The sequence below is a fragment of the Rissa tridactyla genome, chromosome 1, assembly GCF_028500815.1.
Source record: "Rissa tridactyla isolate bRisTri1 chromosome 1, bRisTri1.patW.cur.20221130, whole genome shotgun sequence".
Taxonomy (NCBI): domain Eukaryota; kingdom Metazoa; phylum Chordata; class Aves; order Charadriiformes; family Laridae; genus Rissa; species Rissa tridactyla.
In genome coordinates, this window is record NC_071466.1 from 157,598,574 (window position 1) to 157,616,643 (window position 18,070).

Consider the following 18,070-nt stretch of genomic DNA (forward strand, 5'->3'; position numbering starts at 1 on the left):
AATGATATTTCCATCTTGGACACAGCATCACCTAATACCGGACTCTTCTGTGCATTTACAGTAGTAAATACGCTAAAAGAATCTAAAGCTGACTTATAAACTGTTCATTTCATTGCTTGGTTGGCACTGGCCCCACTGTCTTTCTTCTGACAGAGACTGAGCAGACTTTTTGGAAAGATGCTTGCTCCCTGCACTGCTGGGTGCTATGGCTGCTTTCAAGGCAGGGGCAGGAGTCCCTCAATTGCTAGGATTTTTGCAAGTAGAGAGGAGTTCGTGACCAGGCCTCAAACAAGAAGTATGGGGAGCTATTCTAGCCCACGAAGCCTATCCTCGGGTAAAAGAGGTGAGCACCAGTAACTCTGGCCATGTAACAGCCATCCCTCCTGGATTTTGTGCTGGAAGTGCTCCAAGTAAAGCAGCATTTCTACAACTCCCACTTGCCCGTTGGCTGAAAGGCAGCTCTGAGCAATGGCTTCTAAGAAGCAAAGTGTTTTCCAAGCCAAGCAGCACTGAGCACACCCCCATAGCCGGTACATGCCATCCACCTAAGTTCCTCTTATCTACCACCCGTACTTCACCAGGCTGCAGGTATCCGAACTGGGTAGCGCGCTGCCACTCCCTTGCTGCTGCTGTTGCTTATAGACAGAATTTTTGATACCCACATCTTATGAGACCTAAGCAGAACATCATGATGAACCTGACTACAGGTGAAACTCATTACATGGTGTGGTGGGTTGACCTTGGCTGGCTGCCAGACCCCTACCCAGCCCAGTGGGTGGGGGTGGTGGGAGTGTCAGGGGCTCATAAACAACCATGCTCCACTGCTGGGGAAGCAAAGTTGCTTGGCTTCTGCTGGCTTGCCGTCTGTCTTGCCAGGATGGATCTGTTACCAAAAACAGAAACAACCTTCACAGCTTATCTTTCTTCTCACGGGGTGTAGGAGTGAGGGAGAGATTACTACACTGTTCCTGATTAGCTTCTTGTCTTAAGCAGCCAGGAGATATCCTCCCGACTCAGAAAAGAGGTTCAATATCAATTTTCATCTAAAGTTTAGATTTAATGCAAACAACTCTTTAATGTGTTCATTTCCAAATACAAGCCAAGCAGCTGTACAGGGACTCCACTAATAAACAGCAGCATCTTTAAGACAGTCTCCAAGAACTCAGAAACATGGTGCTTTTAGTATTGAGAGAGAGAAAACCATTACAAGGAATTTAGTGGTTTGAATACCTCTTTATTTACCACACACAAGAAAGTTACCAGTACAGTTTCAAAAGTGAAAAACATGGTAACTTTTCTGTGTGTTAATGGCGAAATAACAGATGACAAAGTATCACAACCAGCCATTTTACTCCAGTTATTACTTACACACATACACACACCCTTACGCCTCCCCTCCAAGAATGAAGTTAGAGGTTTCAAAAATATTACTAGCCATCAAAAATGTTATTAAAAAATATCCCAACTCTTTGCATTAAAAAAAAATGTTTGTTTCAATTTTCTGGCAAAAGATTAACATGACTTTAGCTATTCCAGTTTTTAGCCGAAATGCTGGTTACGTTCAGAGGAAGAAAAGCATAGTAGCATTATTCTCATTTGCCATGAACGTGTAGATGAACACGTTTTTTGTTTTGCCAGAAAAATCTGCACAGATATGAAAGCTTTCATACATCATGTTATCCTCCTCAATGAATGTAAGATTTGCTTACGTGAGATTTATCATGTATGTTCTATTAAAAATCTTCCAAAAGAAAGAATACAGACAACTCACTTTTCCACATTCCATGTTTTACTGGGTTTAAACACGAATAGGAGTATTTTCCTTTAGATAGCACGCTGCCAATTTTACATATAAAACAGAGTTCTGCACAACCTTACTCCAGCTAATCATGGCTAAGCTCCTGCTTCACAGTGATGAAGTAATAGTTACCCAGTGTACACCTGTCAATCCTCATCCAGATGAATTAAAAAGAAGTGCTTCTACAATACAAGTAGAGATGAGCTTTTTTTTTGTCCTATACAAAGTATATCTTAAGGCTTTTGCGTACTCTGTAGCTAACATAGTCATTTAAGAGCATTAAAGCTGTGGTAAAGTATCTGTCTATGCATCAGCAACTTTAATCATAAGAAATGCTTGACAGTTCAAATTTTTTTATTATCTGCCTACATGTATGCTGACAGCTCAACACTAGTAACATCTTTTGCTGGGAACGATTAAATATTCAACTTAGTCTTCAGATTTTTAAAGGTTTCAGCTCTGTGGCTGAAGACCGCGCCCAGGTAAGCACAGTTTTCCTGCAAGAAAGTCCAAAGACACCTTGATTACACAGGTAACCAGTGTATCTCCTGCAACCAAAAGGGCAATGCACCTAACGAGAGACACTCACTCAGAGAACCATAAAGTTGCTCCACAGAAACCGAGTACTGCTAATCAAGCAGTGCAAGCAGTGTATTTCACTCCTAAGTATTATATTCTTAAATGACAGGGTGAGTTGCCTGCTTGTCTTCCCCCTGGCACCTGCCAGCGCGCTCTCATTTGTAGGCACAGTGAAAGTCATGAAAAACTTGTGTTATCACAGACCTAAAACACATCATTTATTTAATAGAGTAAGTCAACTGAGTAGGGCACACCAAGAAACCCCTGCTATGCTTCATGTTTTTGATACTTGTTTTAAATGAGAAAATTAACAAATATAAATAAGTCTCCGTTCCTTTTCAACAAGTAAGTTTAATTTTTGAGGCTTTGTTGGTGAAGATTAAGTAGGGACCAAAAAAACAGTGCTGCTAAGAATTTATGCGATGAGTAGAGCATAGAGACAAGGACTGTACAGTCTCATTTGCAAACACTTGGATGTCTACTGTTACAGGAAACAGATTATTAAAAAAAGTGGGTTTTATCAAATTTTGAGTTAAAAAGATAAACAGGTAGAAGGAGACAACCTCTGACCAACAAGAACATGTAAAGATCTATCCTGAAACAATTATAACTAAATATTGTCTAAACTTGGCAGTCATAACCTGTGCTCATGTTACAACCATCAGTGAATTCAACAAATAAAAGTCACTAGTAATGCCAGGAAACATGATATCTGCTAAAGAACAGCAGACAGACATTAGGATTTTAAGAGTTCTAAGACATCCTGTGTGTCTTTTTACCCCTTGTTTTCTATTGCGCAGGAAGGCCAGAGCATGTTTCTGAACACTCACCTACTAATTACACAGCTTCTAAAAATCACTTTTTCTCCCCTTAAGCCAACACTAAAAAAAATGTTTATACCAGCTAAACATAATGATAAGAGGTTTTGCTGCTATAGCATTTTTGCGAATGCCTGGTCAGTGTATTCTATGAGATATTCTGGGTAAATCTGCTGCTTCTCAAAGATGACAAAGATAGAAGGGTTTGAAGAGCAATTCACACAACTGTCATAAAAGTTTTGGTTGTCCTTCAAGGGAGGCCGAATATAAGAAGAAATACCAGGAGTGAACTCTCCCACCAGCACCCGTGCCAGAAACATGGTTTTGGTGTGTAAGTCTTCCGTGCAGTAGTTGTCAGAATAAGATGCATCCCTTGCAAAATAGCTTCCTGCAGAAGAGACACCAAAACAGAGTTGATAAGACACCAAAATTGCATGGAAGGGAGTGATACAGTGTGAAAGCAAACTCATAAAATCTAGTTCATTAACAGCCTTTCCAAAGACTTCACTTATCCTGTATGTCCTTCTTAGTGAAAATGACCACGCTTTCATTTTTCACAGCACACGTATTTAAAAGCCACACAAGTAATGTTTTAAATGTTATCATACTCCTCAAAAAGATTTCTTCCTGATCTTAGTCGTCCACCTTCCCCAATCTCACCCCACTTCCTTTCCTGACAAATGCTACTAAAATTCATTAGAACATTTCTGAGAGTTACAAAGTATTCAATCAGATGGGTGGGTAGTCAGTCAGTGAGCCTGTCTCTTGGCTAATTCCACCTGGTATGTTGATCCTTTCCTGTACACAGAACTATGTAAAGGCATATAATTTGCTAACAAGGCAAAAAGTCTGTAACCAGGATAGCATTTACGTTCCTGAAAAAAACACAAAACCACAAATAATGCCACACTGCCTTCTTGTAGGAGCTTGGAGAAACTGGAACAGAAACAAGGCTCGACTCTAGGAAAAAGCAGCTCTGGAACTGGCCTCTCCTAAGCTTGTCTTTTCTTGCAAGGACAGAGTGGAGCATAGAGGCCACGGCCTTTCAGTATGCCTTAGCTCCAAGTGATCGTTGCCAAAGTCACTTATGTTGTCCACATGATCACAGAGATAAGCCCTAGATTGGCTGAATACCCTCTTTCTAATGTTACACCTCTGCAGTAAAGAGAATTTTTTAGCAAGTCTAGCATTAATGAAAGAGACAAACCTTTGCCGTAGACTGTCCCATGAAGGCCACAGATCCTCCAGTCAAAGTTTTGCTGACAGATGGCATGAATGTATTTTTTACTGGTCCCATGAAATAAAAATCGCTCATCCACGGCCTTTCCACCATTTGTCTTCTGCATTTGTTCCTTCTGCCTGCAATGAGAAGCAGTATCTTCGCAGTTCCACGGTGGCTATACCCAGACAGGTTCCAGCCATACTCAGAGACAATTTTACACAAGGGGTACATTCTGAAAATGTATCTTGCAGGGTATCTTGCTATATAGGTGTGTACAAACATGCTTTCTTTATACAAAAATGCCTCCAGATATTTAATAATAAAAACATTCTGTTCCATTCACTGCCTGTTGGGAGACGGGAAGGAATCTTAACATTTATATTTTTTCTAAACACAGGAGTTCAGGTTAAGGCTTTCCCTCGGTGAGTTTTGCATTTAATTTTGAAGGGTGTTTCAGTTTTGACCAGCTACAGACTAGTATTTGTGCCAGATAACACTCATTACTGGCTTCAAGGCTTTAGTGGAAGGCAGCTGTTCTGGACACAGGCCTGGCAGAAGTCAGACCCACTTACTCAGGCGCAAGGATTCCTCCCACAGAGCTCATCTGACTATTCGAAGCTCTTTGTCTTGACTGAGTTTTGGTTTTGTTGGTACCTCTTTTATCTACATGTTGATCCTGGATAGGTATTTCAGCGGGGGAGTGGAAGCTGATTCTTAAATGCATTTCAGGAATGCGCTTGTCTGTCTTTAGCATACAGCTAACTGCAGAAACAACAAACTTTACGCACACATACCAGAGCAGTATTTTACACATACCATTGATACAGTTCCCAGAGAGATGGGTTCTGAACTCTACAAATCCTTTTAATAACTTTTTTGGGCATTGTGCGTTGAAAGTCCCCCTTGACTTTCTTGTATTCTTCAGAAGAACTGTCAAGCTCAACCAGCTGTAAGGAAAAGATTAAAAAGCTACTCTCATCTTTTACTAAACGATAACAAAGCCACCCTTCCTAGTGCACTACTCAGACCTTTACAGTATTTTCTGTGAAGCAGAGGTACGAGCAGCAAAAATACTCTTGGAAAAAAGGCAGATTAGAGATCCCCACCCTGTAAAAGTAAGCTCTTAATGCAGGGAACATTAACTCCTGTGATTTAAGACACATAGGTTGCACTCTCACAAGACATTAAAGGAGCTGCAAGCTTTTGTGCAGCCACCTAGCCCCTTTTAATATTTGGGCCAAGATACATTTGCATGCATATGTCAAACAGTACCTAAATACATAGAAGTGAGCACATAAATAAAAAAAGAATGGAGAATTTATTTTGCAGCAAATCAAAGAGTACCTCCACACCCATGCTTTTTAAATCTTCATAGTTTATACTCCCTGCAGCCAGTCAACACAAACTGCGCTGTTATGTTTTTAAATAAATTGAAAAGGCTTTATTTGATCAACCATTTTAGGGAAGAGTAGGGACACACTGCCAAAAATCAGTTCATTACATGATATGAAAGCAAGCAAAGTTTTCTACTTGCATGTTTTCCCTCGGAACATCAAGAATGTCAATGTTAGCCTTTCCTACTTTTTATTGACGATTTCTTGAGGATTTGAATTTTGCAAGTTCGTAATTTTGAAGCTTCATATAAGAAGATCTTTTCTGCAGGCATAGTTACTAGAGTTGACAGAGGTGGTGGTGGAGGCATGTAGGAAGTCAGCAAAGGTAAACAATGCAGATATTAACTGGGTGTGTTACAAAGGTAAACAAGTTCACTTCATTGGAGTTACGGTGTATTTTAATAAATGATCCCAGCCTGAACCCCACTGATTTCAGCATTGCTCCATAGATGTACAACAGTCTACTTGTATACAAGTCAGGGAACGGCTACCCTGAAGTTTAGAGGCATCAGATTTCTCTCTGATGCTTCAGCACATGTTGGACTTCAAAGCTATGTATCTTGGGCATCAGTCTTGCTAATACAGCACAAGCTTCAGGCAAATTTGCCAAGGAAAGGGATAAATAGTAGCAGTGAAAGCCGATGTTGCCATGGTTATACTGCCGCCATTTGTTAGTTTAAATTTGGATGTAGTTTCACCTCTAGGTCTGCCCAGTGTGATAGCAGGCTCAAATTTACCAACACCTCTGCATTGTTACAAAAGAAACAGGCATCTACAAAGGCATAAGAAAAACTGAACTGGTGAAGTAACAAACCTGTATACGACAAAACTGATGGAGAGAAAAAATAAAACAAAAAGCTCCAAACCTTGAATCCCAGTTCAGGCAGGGCAGATTTGTCCCAGTGAGCTGGAATGCCCCTAAACTCTTCTGTATGTTTAAAGCCCCTGTACATTACAAGACATTACAAATAGGTAATTAAGACAAAACAAATCCCTACATTTTACATCCATATGATACTAACCATTTTTGCCAAGTTTAGGGAGAATATAGGCAACTGAACAACATGAAAATACTTATTCCAAATCATCATGTCAATACTTATGGCAGGAAGCAGAACGCCAAATGAGAAAAAACAAAGTTAGATATACACTGAACTAAATGTGAAAGTAGTTCTCTTAGTTGCAGAGAGTTGAATGTATACATAAAAGCTCTGCTACACTGGGGTAGATAAATAAAAATTCATCCAGTATCATAACTGTATGACAGAAACAGGATAGATACAGCCCTCCCCTCTACTTCCATCCCGATTTTATTTAGTGTGTTTAACTCTTCTATTCTGTGTTGCTTAAGCAAGCACTGTGTGCTGCAAAGGAATGCATAAAAAAAGTTGGCTGTTACATGCAATTATTTAAAACGTCTCCCTTTGCAGAATCCCACCTTTTCCTCCACCTGTAACAAGTACTACTTTCCTCTCAGATTATCAGATTGTTCTCAAAAGAATTGTTTCTAAACTTCTACTTAGCTTTGAAAATTACTGATCTCAGATGTCAGAAAGGGATAGTGCTCATAAACATTATTGCTTAGAACTGTATAAGCTCCTCTAATAAGATAGCTGCCTCTAATAATCAGCAGCTCCCTGCAACATTGCTACAAGTTGAATTATTTTCTATGCTTCCACACTTTCTGTGGCCAAGCCCAAACTTCCTTCATCCCCAAGGCTCTTGAGCTGCTTGAAAACTGTTGGCCAGGCTGCAATACTATCCTGGCTAGACACTGTTGTAGGAAAGGTATGTCCCTTCCCCTCTGAATTTCTTTTACAATTGCCTTAAAAGCTACCCCTTCACCTTATTAACACCCTTGGAAGTTACTGCATTCACAGTGCACTAGATCCATCACCTCAGAATGAGCAGTTGCAGTTTACCTTGCTCTTGTCATTTCTACTTCTGCCTGTGAGACAAATTTAGGTCTTCTGCAAATCTCTCTCTCTGTTGTGTAGCGAAGGTTTTTCTGAATCATGGCTGGGAAAAAAAGACAACACACAACAAAAACCCGAACAATCAGAAAGATGTTTCACAAAGCCTTCAGACTGCAGCAAAACTTGCCACTAAGTTGTTTTGTCAAAAATGTCGACAAAAAGTCACAGAGCTTTTTTCTTGCTACACAGAAGGAAGTCAGAGCAGGATGTGGAACCCACGGTCTATTTGTGTAAATCACTGAGCAGGATTTCAGTTTCAGTTTTGCTCTTAACTTTAGAAGGAATGATAAGACATTGGTAGCTATTTTCCCTTCATTGTTCCATCAACCACACTTAACCAAAAAGGATCATTGTAAAATAAGTATCTACTTTTGCTCTATGGATTGCATCTCTTTCTTCTCAATTTGCAATCACGATACTGTCTTCCTACATTTATTTGTAGATTTCAAACCCTATAAATGCAACCTAACAGCTACCACAGGCCACTCATTTTTATTGACCACCAACAGAAACAAGTCACAGCAAACTCTATTTTAGAGTCATTCTGTCTGGATGTTGGAAACTCTGTAGCTACTGCCATATCATACTGGCAACTAAGAGTCAACAGCAGCCAGCAGAATGAGGCCTGATCTTCAGAGGGAGATGCACAGGAAGAAAACAAACAAAGAAAAAGCCTCTTGGTACCACCAAGCCTAGAAACTAAGTTTTGGAAGACGTCTGCATTGCACATGTTTGCCTAAGTTACTAAAAAAGCCCAAACCTTAGAAAAGGGATTGATCTGCTATGCAATTTCCTCTTTTAAGCCAGACAAGTTTCCCAGGCCTATAGAGAAGACTACAGAATTGCTTTCAATTAAATCACAAACAATGTATCACATGAGACCGTAATGGAGAGTTGGATCAAAGGCAACTATACCAAAATGATGGTCTAGGCAGGTTGATTCCCACCACCACTGTTCCCCATGATTTTGGAAGAGGATACCTGGAAAGGCAACAGCTCAGAGAGGAGAGTGCCGTCACAAGTGGCTTAAATTTCCTGAACTCTTGGAACATCTTCCTACTTTGACAAAGTCAAGCTATTTCCTCAGCCTTTCCAGACAGGCAGAGCTACGAAAAGAAAACAGCTACATAAATATTGCAATGCTAAGGACTGTCTGGACCCCACACCTTGCCCAAGTATTCATTTTTCTGCAAGTCAGTGATTAACACAGACTGGAAGCTGCCTTGCCAAGTCTTCCAGAAGCTTCTCACCGTTTGTGTTGGTGCCAGCATCAATGACAATGTCACACTTTGACTTGCTGACATACATTTTGAAACCTAGCATAAGAACTTCTCAAAAATAAAAGGTTTAGAGGAACAGGAATGCCACTTTGCTTATGTGAACAGCTCTTATCCTGAGAACTTTGATAGAAGCTCTGTCTCTGTAAGCATTGCACTTCAAAGTTCAAATTCCTCTCTCCTATCTCCTGTACTAACGTAGTTTAAAATCACAAAAGACCTGGGAGGAAGGGAGGGAGGGAGGGAAAGGGAGAGAAACAAAACAAAAATACCCGCAAAGCAAATGGAACATACCTCCAAAATCAACTTCATATTCATGTCTTCCAGCTTTGAAGTTCAGCTTTGGAGAACTTTCGGCTATATAAACTTTCTCCAGGTCTTCACTGGAGACGGTGGCAGCTGCATGATCATCATCCTGTCAGGTCAAAACCAGATAAAAAAAAATTATTCTCCTGGTCTGTTATACACAAGCAAGTTTGAAAACCCACAACTGTCATACGGTATGGTGGCTGCGGTCTCAGCCTTTGTGCATGATAGTGTATCAGGCAAAAGCTATGTAATTAAGCAGTTGAAACTGCCCCTAAAACAAACCAAGCAGTGCTATGAAGCCTAAATTTACATTGCAAAGTGCATGCGATGAACACTACTACTGAGTCTGCACATTCACCAACCAGACCTTAGCAAAGACACACAAAGTACTATGGGAACCTCAGAAAAGAAAGTTTTAGTCAGGAGCAGCGAAAAGAATGTGTTAATGTGATCCTATCTGACATGACTCACTGAAGAATTATCTGTTGATAATTTTTGTGACTCACCAGTGAGCACTTTCCTACATGAACCAGTCAAATTCTCAGAGAAAAGATCCCATTAGGCCTCTAAAGTCCATCTGTACAGTATGAGTGAGAGGGAGGAATGGGACAGTGTGGAGGGTGACAAAAGAGGGGAGAATATAAACACCGTGTACTTTTCAGTAGTTCTGCGCTTTTAATAGAGTTGAGAGTCTCCCCATTTCTCCACACTTACTTTTTTTCCGTACTCCTTCCACAGGCCGTATTCATCTTTCCAGTACCAGATCCATTCTGTTGTAAGAATGAAGTGAGAGGGTTTGGTCACAGAGGAGGGTGTAGAAAGACGTCTAACCTTTGCAAACCCACAGCACATATTCACAAAACAGATACGTGACAACACAGAGCTGCTTTCAGTAACACCATTATTAAATCTGTAAAAAAAGGGAGAAAAAAGAATAGCAGAACTGTTTGGGAAGCTTTATACATAGGTTCAGAAGTCCACCACAAATCTGCAAATTAAGTCAACATCACTCAAAAGCAGAACACAAACCTGCAGTTTCCACAACAATCCCAATTCTGTTTTGTTTTACATATTCTGCATTACAGTATTACGTCTCAGTAACTGTTATCAACTTATAAATTAGTGAGTTACATAAGATGAACAGAAACAGTGGAAAGTGTACACTGCCTTCTTCTTGCTAACCAACTATATTCTAAACAGAACACATAACTTAAGGGCAGCTTGAAAGAGCCTCTGATGTAACATAGGAAGGCTAGGTAACTTTTCCACTACAGGACACGGCACACTGGTATGAGCCTCTTCCAATAGCCTCTTCATCCTACATAACCAGTTCCAAACTCTTAAAGGTATTTCCATATTCTTAATGGTCCTCTGCACCCAAGAGTATTTCTCTCTCCAGGTACACAAGGTATTCTAGTAGTTCCACAATATAGACTGGGGGGAGGGGAAAGCGGTGAGAGGGGCAAATCTCATGCTACCTTTCCATCCTCCATCTCAAAAGGTGAAAGAGAACATTACTTCTGACCACGGGGTAGGAGCTGCATATTAACAAGCTGCGTATTGACAAGCTCTAACCAAAGACAGATTCCCACAAGTATTTGTGATAAAAACACCATTCTCTGAAGTTTTCCAGCCATTCTTGTGAGGATTAAGACTTCCTATGGTAGCAGCAGTAGGAAGTGTTTATACATTTTTTCACAACCAAGAATACTAAGAGCGTACAGGTCAATCACATAAAATAACTGTGGTGGAATGACCCTGGCCAGCAACCAAGCATCCACACAGATGCTCACTCACTCCCCTTCCCCTCCCCTGTACAACAGAGGGCAGAAAATAAGGGCAAAAGCCAGAAAAGTTGTGGGTCAATATAAAGGCAGTTCAATAGCTGAAGAAGGGGCAGGGGGAGTGTAAACAAACAAACAAAAAAATAAAGCAAAACAAATTGCTCACCACCAGCCACCTTGGAAACCAAAACCCCAACCCTCTTCTTCCTCTGCTCCAGGTTTTATTGCCGAGCATGGTGTTATATGATATGGGAGATCCCTTTGGTCAGTTCAGGTCAGGTGTCCCGGCTGATCCTCTCCCAGCCCCTTGCCCATCCTTAGCCTACCCACTGGGGAGGAGCAGAGAAAGGGAAAGAGAAGAAGCCCTGACATTTGGGCAAGCAACATTTAGAACATCGGTGCATTATCTGCACTTTTAGTCACAAATCCAGAACAAAGTACTATGCGCGCTGCTATGAAGAAAGTTAACTCCGTTCCAGCCAAACCCGGTACAGTAACCCAGAGGGCCACAGACAGACTCCAGGCACAAGTCAGTCACACGGGATCAGATCTCCAGCAACAGCAGATCAGCAAAGTGAGGTCAGTAGAAGAATACCGAATGAAGCTACTTATGTAATGACTGCAATAGAACCATAGCAATTTACAGCCACTAAGAGGCTGGTCCAATATAGCAAAGTCCAAACATTATTAAATTTTTTAAGAGTTTATACCTGGTGTTATGGGGATCACAATATGCTTTTTCTATTTCTTCCATATTCTTGAAGTCCTTCCAGGTATTACCATCAGAGATCTGCCATCTATATGGCAAGTGAAAATGAGTTCTGATACACTTGTCTATAAAAATTTGAAAATAAAAAAAGAGATGCATTATTTTTAGAGGCTATGATAAAATCTCCAACATCTCAGGGCTGCACACCTAGCTAGTGAAAGTATCAAATGCGTAGCTATAGAAAGTGGTCACCTACAGAATCATTACATGCGATAGTTCAGAATTTTTCAGTGTGAGCAAGCAAAACTTAATTTTTGAGCTTAGGCAGATGTTCAGTTTCTGTACCTACTAGCTGCTCTTTGTACATCAAAATTGATAGCAGGAGCTTAGCGGTGAAGAACTGTTTTGTCTTCTCAGTTTCAGAGACAAAAATTTACAATTAACCAAGATCACAAACTCACACAAAGCTATTATTTTATATATAGAATAACAGTGTAGACTCAAATATCTATGCTTAACCACTCAGTCCCAAAGTGGTATAACTCAGGAAAACAACAAACCCCCCCCCAGACACCCAAACACACCAAATCAACAACTACAAAACACACCAAATCAACAACTACAAAACACACCAAATCAACAACTACAAAACACACCAAATCAACAACTACAAAACACACCAAATCAACAACTACAAAACACACACAAAAGACCCCACCAAAACAAAAAAAAAACACAAAAAAAACCCCCAAAAGTCCCACAAACAAACCCCCAAAAAACCCACAAATAAAAAAAAAACAACACAAAAAAACACCAAACAAAAAACCACTAGTGCTTAGTTTTAGGATAGGAGGTAGCTCATTTAGAGACTTCAAGAAGTCTCTAAGGATCCAGGCCTCACCAGGAAAAAGAGTGGTAGCAGTGGCCCAGGTATCACAATTGTTACTCAGAAGTCATTCAAAGAGACAGTATGCAGTCACTACTCAATAGGAGTGAAGATCACATCACCAGTACACATAAACTCAAGGCTAGCTTTCATAGTAGCACAACAGGCAACTTAACTACAGGGAAAGTCAAGGAGACCAAACCACACAGTTCGTATGAGAAGGTGGGCAATACATCAGGGAGCTACTACAGGTCAAGAACATCAAGAAGGAAAAGGATGACAAAAGATCAAGAAACAAGCTGGCACAGCAGACTTTTTCCTGGACAAGTTGGAACATTTTGAAAGAGAGACAGACGGAAGAGAAGAAACAAGGAAGAATGTAGAATTCAGAGTATCTTCTGTAGCTATTTGGAAATAGGACTCCTATCATTCAGCAACAATCCCTAAGGTGCACACAGGTAGAGTAGCCAATCTCCAACACAGGCTGATATGATACATTTCAGAGTAAAACAAAACAGCTCCTTTGTTTGGTATACGAGGTTGGTCAAACACTTTCCTACTAGCACTCAAGAGTACAATGAGATTTAACTAAAGATAAGCGTAAGTTCTGAAGTTTCCCTTTCTGTGAAAGATGTCTATCACTTCCTCTTTATGAGAAAAGGAAAACAGACTAGACTTGCTACAGTCACAACCTACCTTTAAAGCCACAACTTCGGTACAGGTGATATAAACAGATCTGTTCCAATCCATCACCATCTGTAGTTGAGGACTCTCGGCTAGAACTGTGTTTTCTCTCTACAGGAGGGAATTATAAGCCTTATTAAAACTCTTGTTTCAACAAGCCCTCTCAAAAGTACACCTATTGGTAGAGAAGATGCCAAAAAAGCAGCGTTTATAACTATGTAACTGCATTCAGCTCCAGAAAGACACTGAAGTCTTTGGCAACCTTGTATACTCAAAAGTCTTGTCCCTTTATCCATCCTTTCTGAATTTGACTTTCCTGTAACTGCTAAATTCCTCAGATGCAGTTTTTAGCTATCACCGCAAAGAAAGAATAGAATCCAATGCCTTTACATTTCTAGATGGACTTGAGTTAACCGTGCATTCCACATAGCTGTTCGCATTGGCAGCTATAAAATCTGAAGTCTCAAAATCTGATACTTCTGTAAATTAATGTACACCTAAAGAAACAAAGAAGGGAAGAAGGAAACGCAGGGAGAATAGCAGAGATGAACACACACACTCGGATTTTCCATTCTGCTATCCTTTTCTTCCCTGCTAAACTATACTTAACTTACAATTTTAGGGAACTTCAAAAGAAAAGAACAAACAAAATATTACACCTCTGAGAAGTATCTAGGATACTGCTACCTGTGAATTCTTCTGCTAGACAATCACTACATTAAAGAAAAAAAAGGATAAAGTAGTTTATAATCACACAAGTAAATGCCACCCCTTTTCTTAAATAGTTCTTGACACTTGTTTGTGTTTTTTAAAAGAAAAAAATTATAGAGCTCCATATTTCCAGTTCCTGTTATGTGTTTCTAACTCCAAATTTAAGATTTTTATAAACACCAAGCACTTTACTTCTCAGGAACCATTAATGTCTTGAAATCTACTTCACTTGTCAAGACACAAATCTCTGTCAAAGGGATAGGTGCAAGGTCCCTCCTAAAAGACACGTCAAAATGTGAATTCAGTTTTCTATTTCCTAGTGACATCTGTGAGAACGTTATATTCACTATACTAACCCTTCTTCTGGTATTTTCAAAAGATGGTATCATTTACCTTTGCATGGAGAAGACTTGGCATCTTCTACGTCACACGTGTTCCTGTTGCCATTTTTTATGTCATACATATTCCTATAAATGGAGGGTAGTTTCTCAATAATGTTTGAGCTCATTCCCTGTCTCTCCAGTTTCTCATAACATTCTGACTTAAATAAGTCATGGGATCGCTTGCAGCTGCTGCCAAATCTGCACTGTCCCTGCAAAAAGTACTGGCAAACATGCAGTTTGGTGCAGATCTTCTTATAGGTACAAGATCCAGAAGGTCCATCACCTTTGTTATAATGCAAGCACACCTTGGGTAGAGGAAAAAAAAAAACAACAAACAAACAATTTAAAAATTAAAGTACAATGTGCTCATACAGACTGTTTGAAATTATGATTTTTTAATTTTTACAGCTACATATTTACATTTCCATTTAAGACTTATACAAGTTTCTTCTTTCCTCTTGTTTTCCAAATGATTACTTGATAGTTTTTCCTTTACCTTGCTAAAGTCTAGAAAGACGTTTCAGCAGACAACAACCTGCTGACAATGAAAATGTCAGCATTGACATTTTCATTGTCAGCAGGTTGTTGTCTGCTGAAACGTCCATGACAGACATTTTCAAGCAGATGGGATTTTGTTCTGTCACATAAATATAGGATAGTGGATTTTACTGTGTCACTACCCAATCTCTTTTGTTTTCCAGTTTTGGAATAGTGAACTTTTTTGTCCTGAATTTGATGGTAAGAGGTATTGGATCTGGCTAGGATGGAGTTAACTTTCTTCATATCAGAACAAACCATGCTACGTTTTGGATTTGAGACCAAAACACTGTTGATAACACACCAGTGTTTCAGCTACTGCTGAACAGTGCTTGCACAGTGTCAAGGCTTTCTCTTTTTCACCACTTGGGCCCCCGCAACCCTGGGTAGGCTGGACGTGGTCAAGAAACTGAGAGAGGACACAGCTGGGACAGCTAGCCCAAACTGTCCAAAGAGATATTCCATGCCATATAATGTCAAGCTCAGCAACAAGAAAAGTCGGGGAGTAGGGGAGCCGGGTCCTTCCTACAAGGTGGCCCTTGCTCAGAGACTTGCTGGGCATCGGTCTGGTTGTGGGAGATGGTGACTAACTTCCTTTGCAACACTTGTTTTCTCCCTTCTTTCGTCCACTTCCTAAACTATTTTTATCTCCATCCACAAGTTTTGTCACTTTTGTTCTTCTTGTTTTCTCTCACCTGTCCTGCTGTGGGCAGGGGAGGGGGAAGTGAGTGAGGGTCTGTGCGAGTGCCTAGCTGCCAGTGAGAACAGAGGATGCAGATTTAAAGGCTTAGATTTGCATTACGCTAACTAAACTGACACCTAGCATCTCCATCTAATATCAAGCATCTTCCACTTTGTGATGCTCACTGAAACACAAAGCTAAGGAAATGTCACAGTACTACTCACCTCTGGTAAGAGGGAAGGGTCATTTTGAAGTAAAAGCTGGCGAAGTTCATCACTGTTTAAACACTCAAGTCCATATTCCTTTAGAACACAGAGATTGTGGTCTGAGTGGAAGTTGTGAACAAACCTGCATTCCTTCCTACAAGTCACGAAACCAAAGTGCAAAATGAGCGCAATGGACTAGCAGTATTTTGCTACCCCTTCGGTATTACACTAAACAATTTAAAAAGCACACCAAATTAGCTAGTTTCAGAAAATTCTGTAGCACTCCTTCATAAAGTAATTATGTGATTTGCTAAGCAAATTACATAATTACTCTGCAGATAATTGCCATGCTATTTCTGATTTACAGTCATTATAGCATTAGCATAGTCTGCCAACATGGGCAGTTTTTGACCGGCAGCTCACAACCACGACGACAACACCGAAATCACCAGGGTACCGTTCCCTCCCATACAAATCGATAAGCACATTCCCCAACTTTGCCCAGCAGAAAGCAACACGATTTTTTTGTGGGGGCTGGGGGAGGGGTGAGCTGGGGGAGGGGGGTGCTTGGGGGTCAAAGCTTTCACCCTCGCGGGGTCCCTATGTGACGGTGAGAGGAAGCGACGGCGGCTGTGTGTTGAGCTGGGGAGGAAGTGGTGCAACCCAAAGTCTGCCAAACGACCCCTTGTGCCTCTCTCTTTTGGGGGAAAAAAAAACAACCAACCCACACAAAAAAAAAAAACGGAGCGGGAGGGGAATAAGGTGGGAAAAGCAGCATTTTCCGACTCGGAAAAGGGCAGCAAGGCTTTTACTGAACCCTCCTTCTTCTGAAGGGGTCACGCCGAGCGCTGGGCCGAGCCCCCCGACCCCAGGACCAAGCTCGCAGCCGCCACCCGCCTGCACCGGGACAGGCGGCCCCCCCAACACACACCCCCGGCCCCGGCACCACGGCACCCCGCCTCGCCAAAGTAACACGACTTTTCTCTACAAAACACCTAAACGCGTTCGGGGAACGCTACCAACGGCAACAGGCCGCAGCAGCGCCCAGCCCCAGCTCCATCCCCACCGGCGGCCTCGCTTCGCGGCCCCCGCGAGGCCGGGAGAGGCCCCGGCCCCCGTGGGGAGGGAGGGGAGGCCGCCGAGGCCCGGAGGGGAAAGGGGGCTCCGCGGAGGGCAACCGCGCCCGGGGGGCAAGGAGCAGCACAGGAGCCCCGGGCAAACGGCCCCTCGCAGTGCCGGGCCCCCGCCCGGGCAGCACTGTGGGGGTCCCCGCCGTGGGGGTCCCCGCCGGCGGCCCCGGCGCCCCCCACCTCTCACCTGGCCCGCTGGTTGCGGCAGAGTCCTTTCAGGTGGTACTTGCAGAGGTGCAGCCGCCCGCATTGCCCCTCGCAGCCCGCGCCGTGCTCCTGGCACAGCCGAACGGGGCTAGTGGCCACCACCACCGTCGCCGCCCCCGCCTCGCCGGTCCGCCGCACCAGCGTGAACCGCTGCGCGTCCCGCAGCACCAGCGCCATCTGCTCCGCCGTGGGCCGGCCCGGCAGCCGCCGCTGGAGCTCGCCTTGCTCCAGGCAGCCGCCGCTGTCGCACAGCAGCCGCAGAACTTGGACGGCGAACGCCATAGCCGCTGCACCGGCTGCCTCCCCGGGCCGGAGCTGTGCTAAGCAGGACGGCCCCGAACAGCCCCGCCCCGGGACGCTCCGCTCGCCAGGACGAGGAAACGAAAACGAAAGTGGCGACGCGGGGCTTGGGTGGGGGCAGTGGGCGGGTGGCGGGGCCGGGCCGCCCCCGGGAGGGGCCGCGGGGTGGAGCGGGGTGCGCTGCCCTCCTGCCCCGTCTCGGTGCCGTGGCTTGTTCCTGGCCCCCGTGGGGCTGTCCCTCACGCCGCAGGGCTGGGTCGCCCTGAGGGGGCAAGCCTGAGGGGGGGCGGTCCTGAGGGGGGACGGTCCTGAGGGGGGACGGTCCTGAGGGGGGCCCCAGCTCCGGGCACTCGAGGTGCCCTGGCTGCCCACAAGGCCAGCGGCTCCCCTGGCCTGCTGAGATGCTCCCGGATGCCCAAGGTCACCCAAAAGGCTTTTATATCTCTTCCGTGTGGCCTGGGGTGTGGTTGGTTTGGTT

At 42.9% G+C, this 18,070-nt stretch overlaps 2 protein-coding genes across 3 annotated transcripts in view; one reads left to right on the forward strand and one right to left on the reverse strand.

The window, feature by feature from the left end:
• The window catches only part of TBXAS1 (thromboxane A synthase 1), a 266,910-nt gene that overhangs the window by 247,294 nt on the left and 1,546 nt on the right, over window positions 1–18,070 (forward strand). The gene's annotated exons all lie outside the window — the stretch shown is intronic.
• Window positions 1,214–17,666, reverse strand: LOC128904208 (protein mono-ADP-ribosyltransferase PARP12-like). Of its 2 annotated transcripts, XM_054188226.1 has the most exons (12): window positions 17,273–17,482; window positions 15,974–16,051; window positions 14,541–14,835; window positions 13,449–13,547; window positions 11,868–11,991; window positions 10,088–10,283; window positions 9,359–9,479; window positions 7,734–7,830; window positions 6,678–6,756; window positions 5,234–5,364; window positions 4,403–4,554; window positions 1,214–3,583 (listed from the first exon to the last, which is right to left on the reverse strand). In XM_054188226.1, the coding sequence occupies exons 1-12, from the start codon at window positions 17,333–17,335 to the stop codon at window positions 3,309–3,311; spliced, it is 1,710 nt and encodes a 569-aa protein (XP_054044201.1). In that variant the 5' UTR covers window positions 17,336–17,482; the 3' UTR covers window positions 1,214–3,308. The 2 variants fall into 2 exon arrangements, with proteins under 2 accessions (XP_054044201.1, XP_054044193.1); XM_054188218.1 differs by lacking the exon at window positions 6,678–6,756 and having other exon boundaries at window positions 3,309–3,583; window positions 15,974–16,109; window positions 17,273–17,666.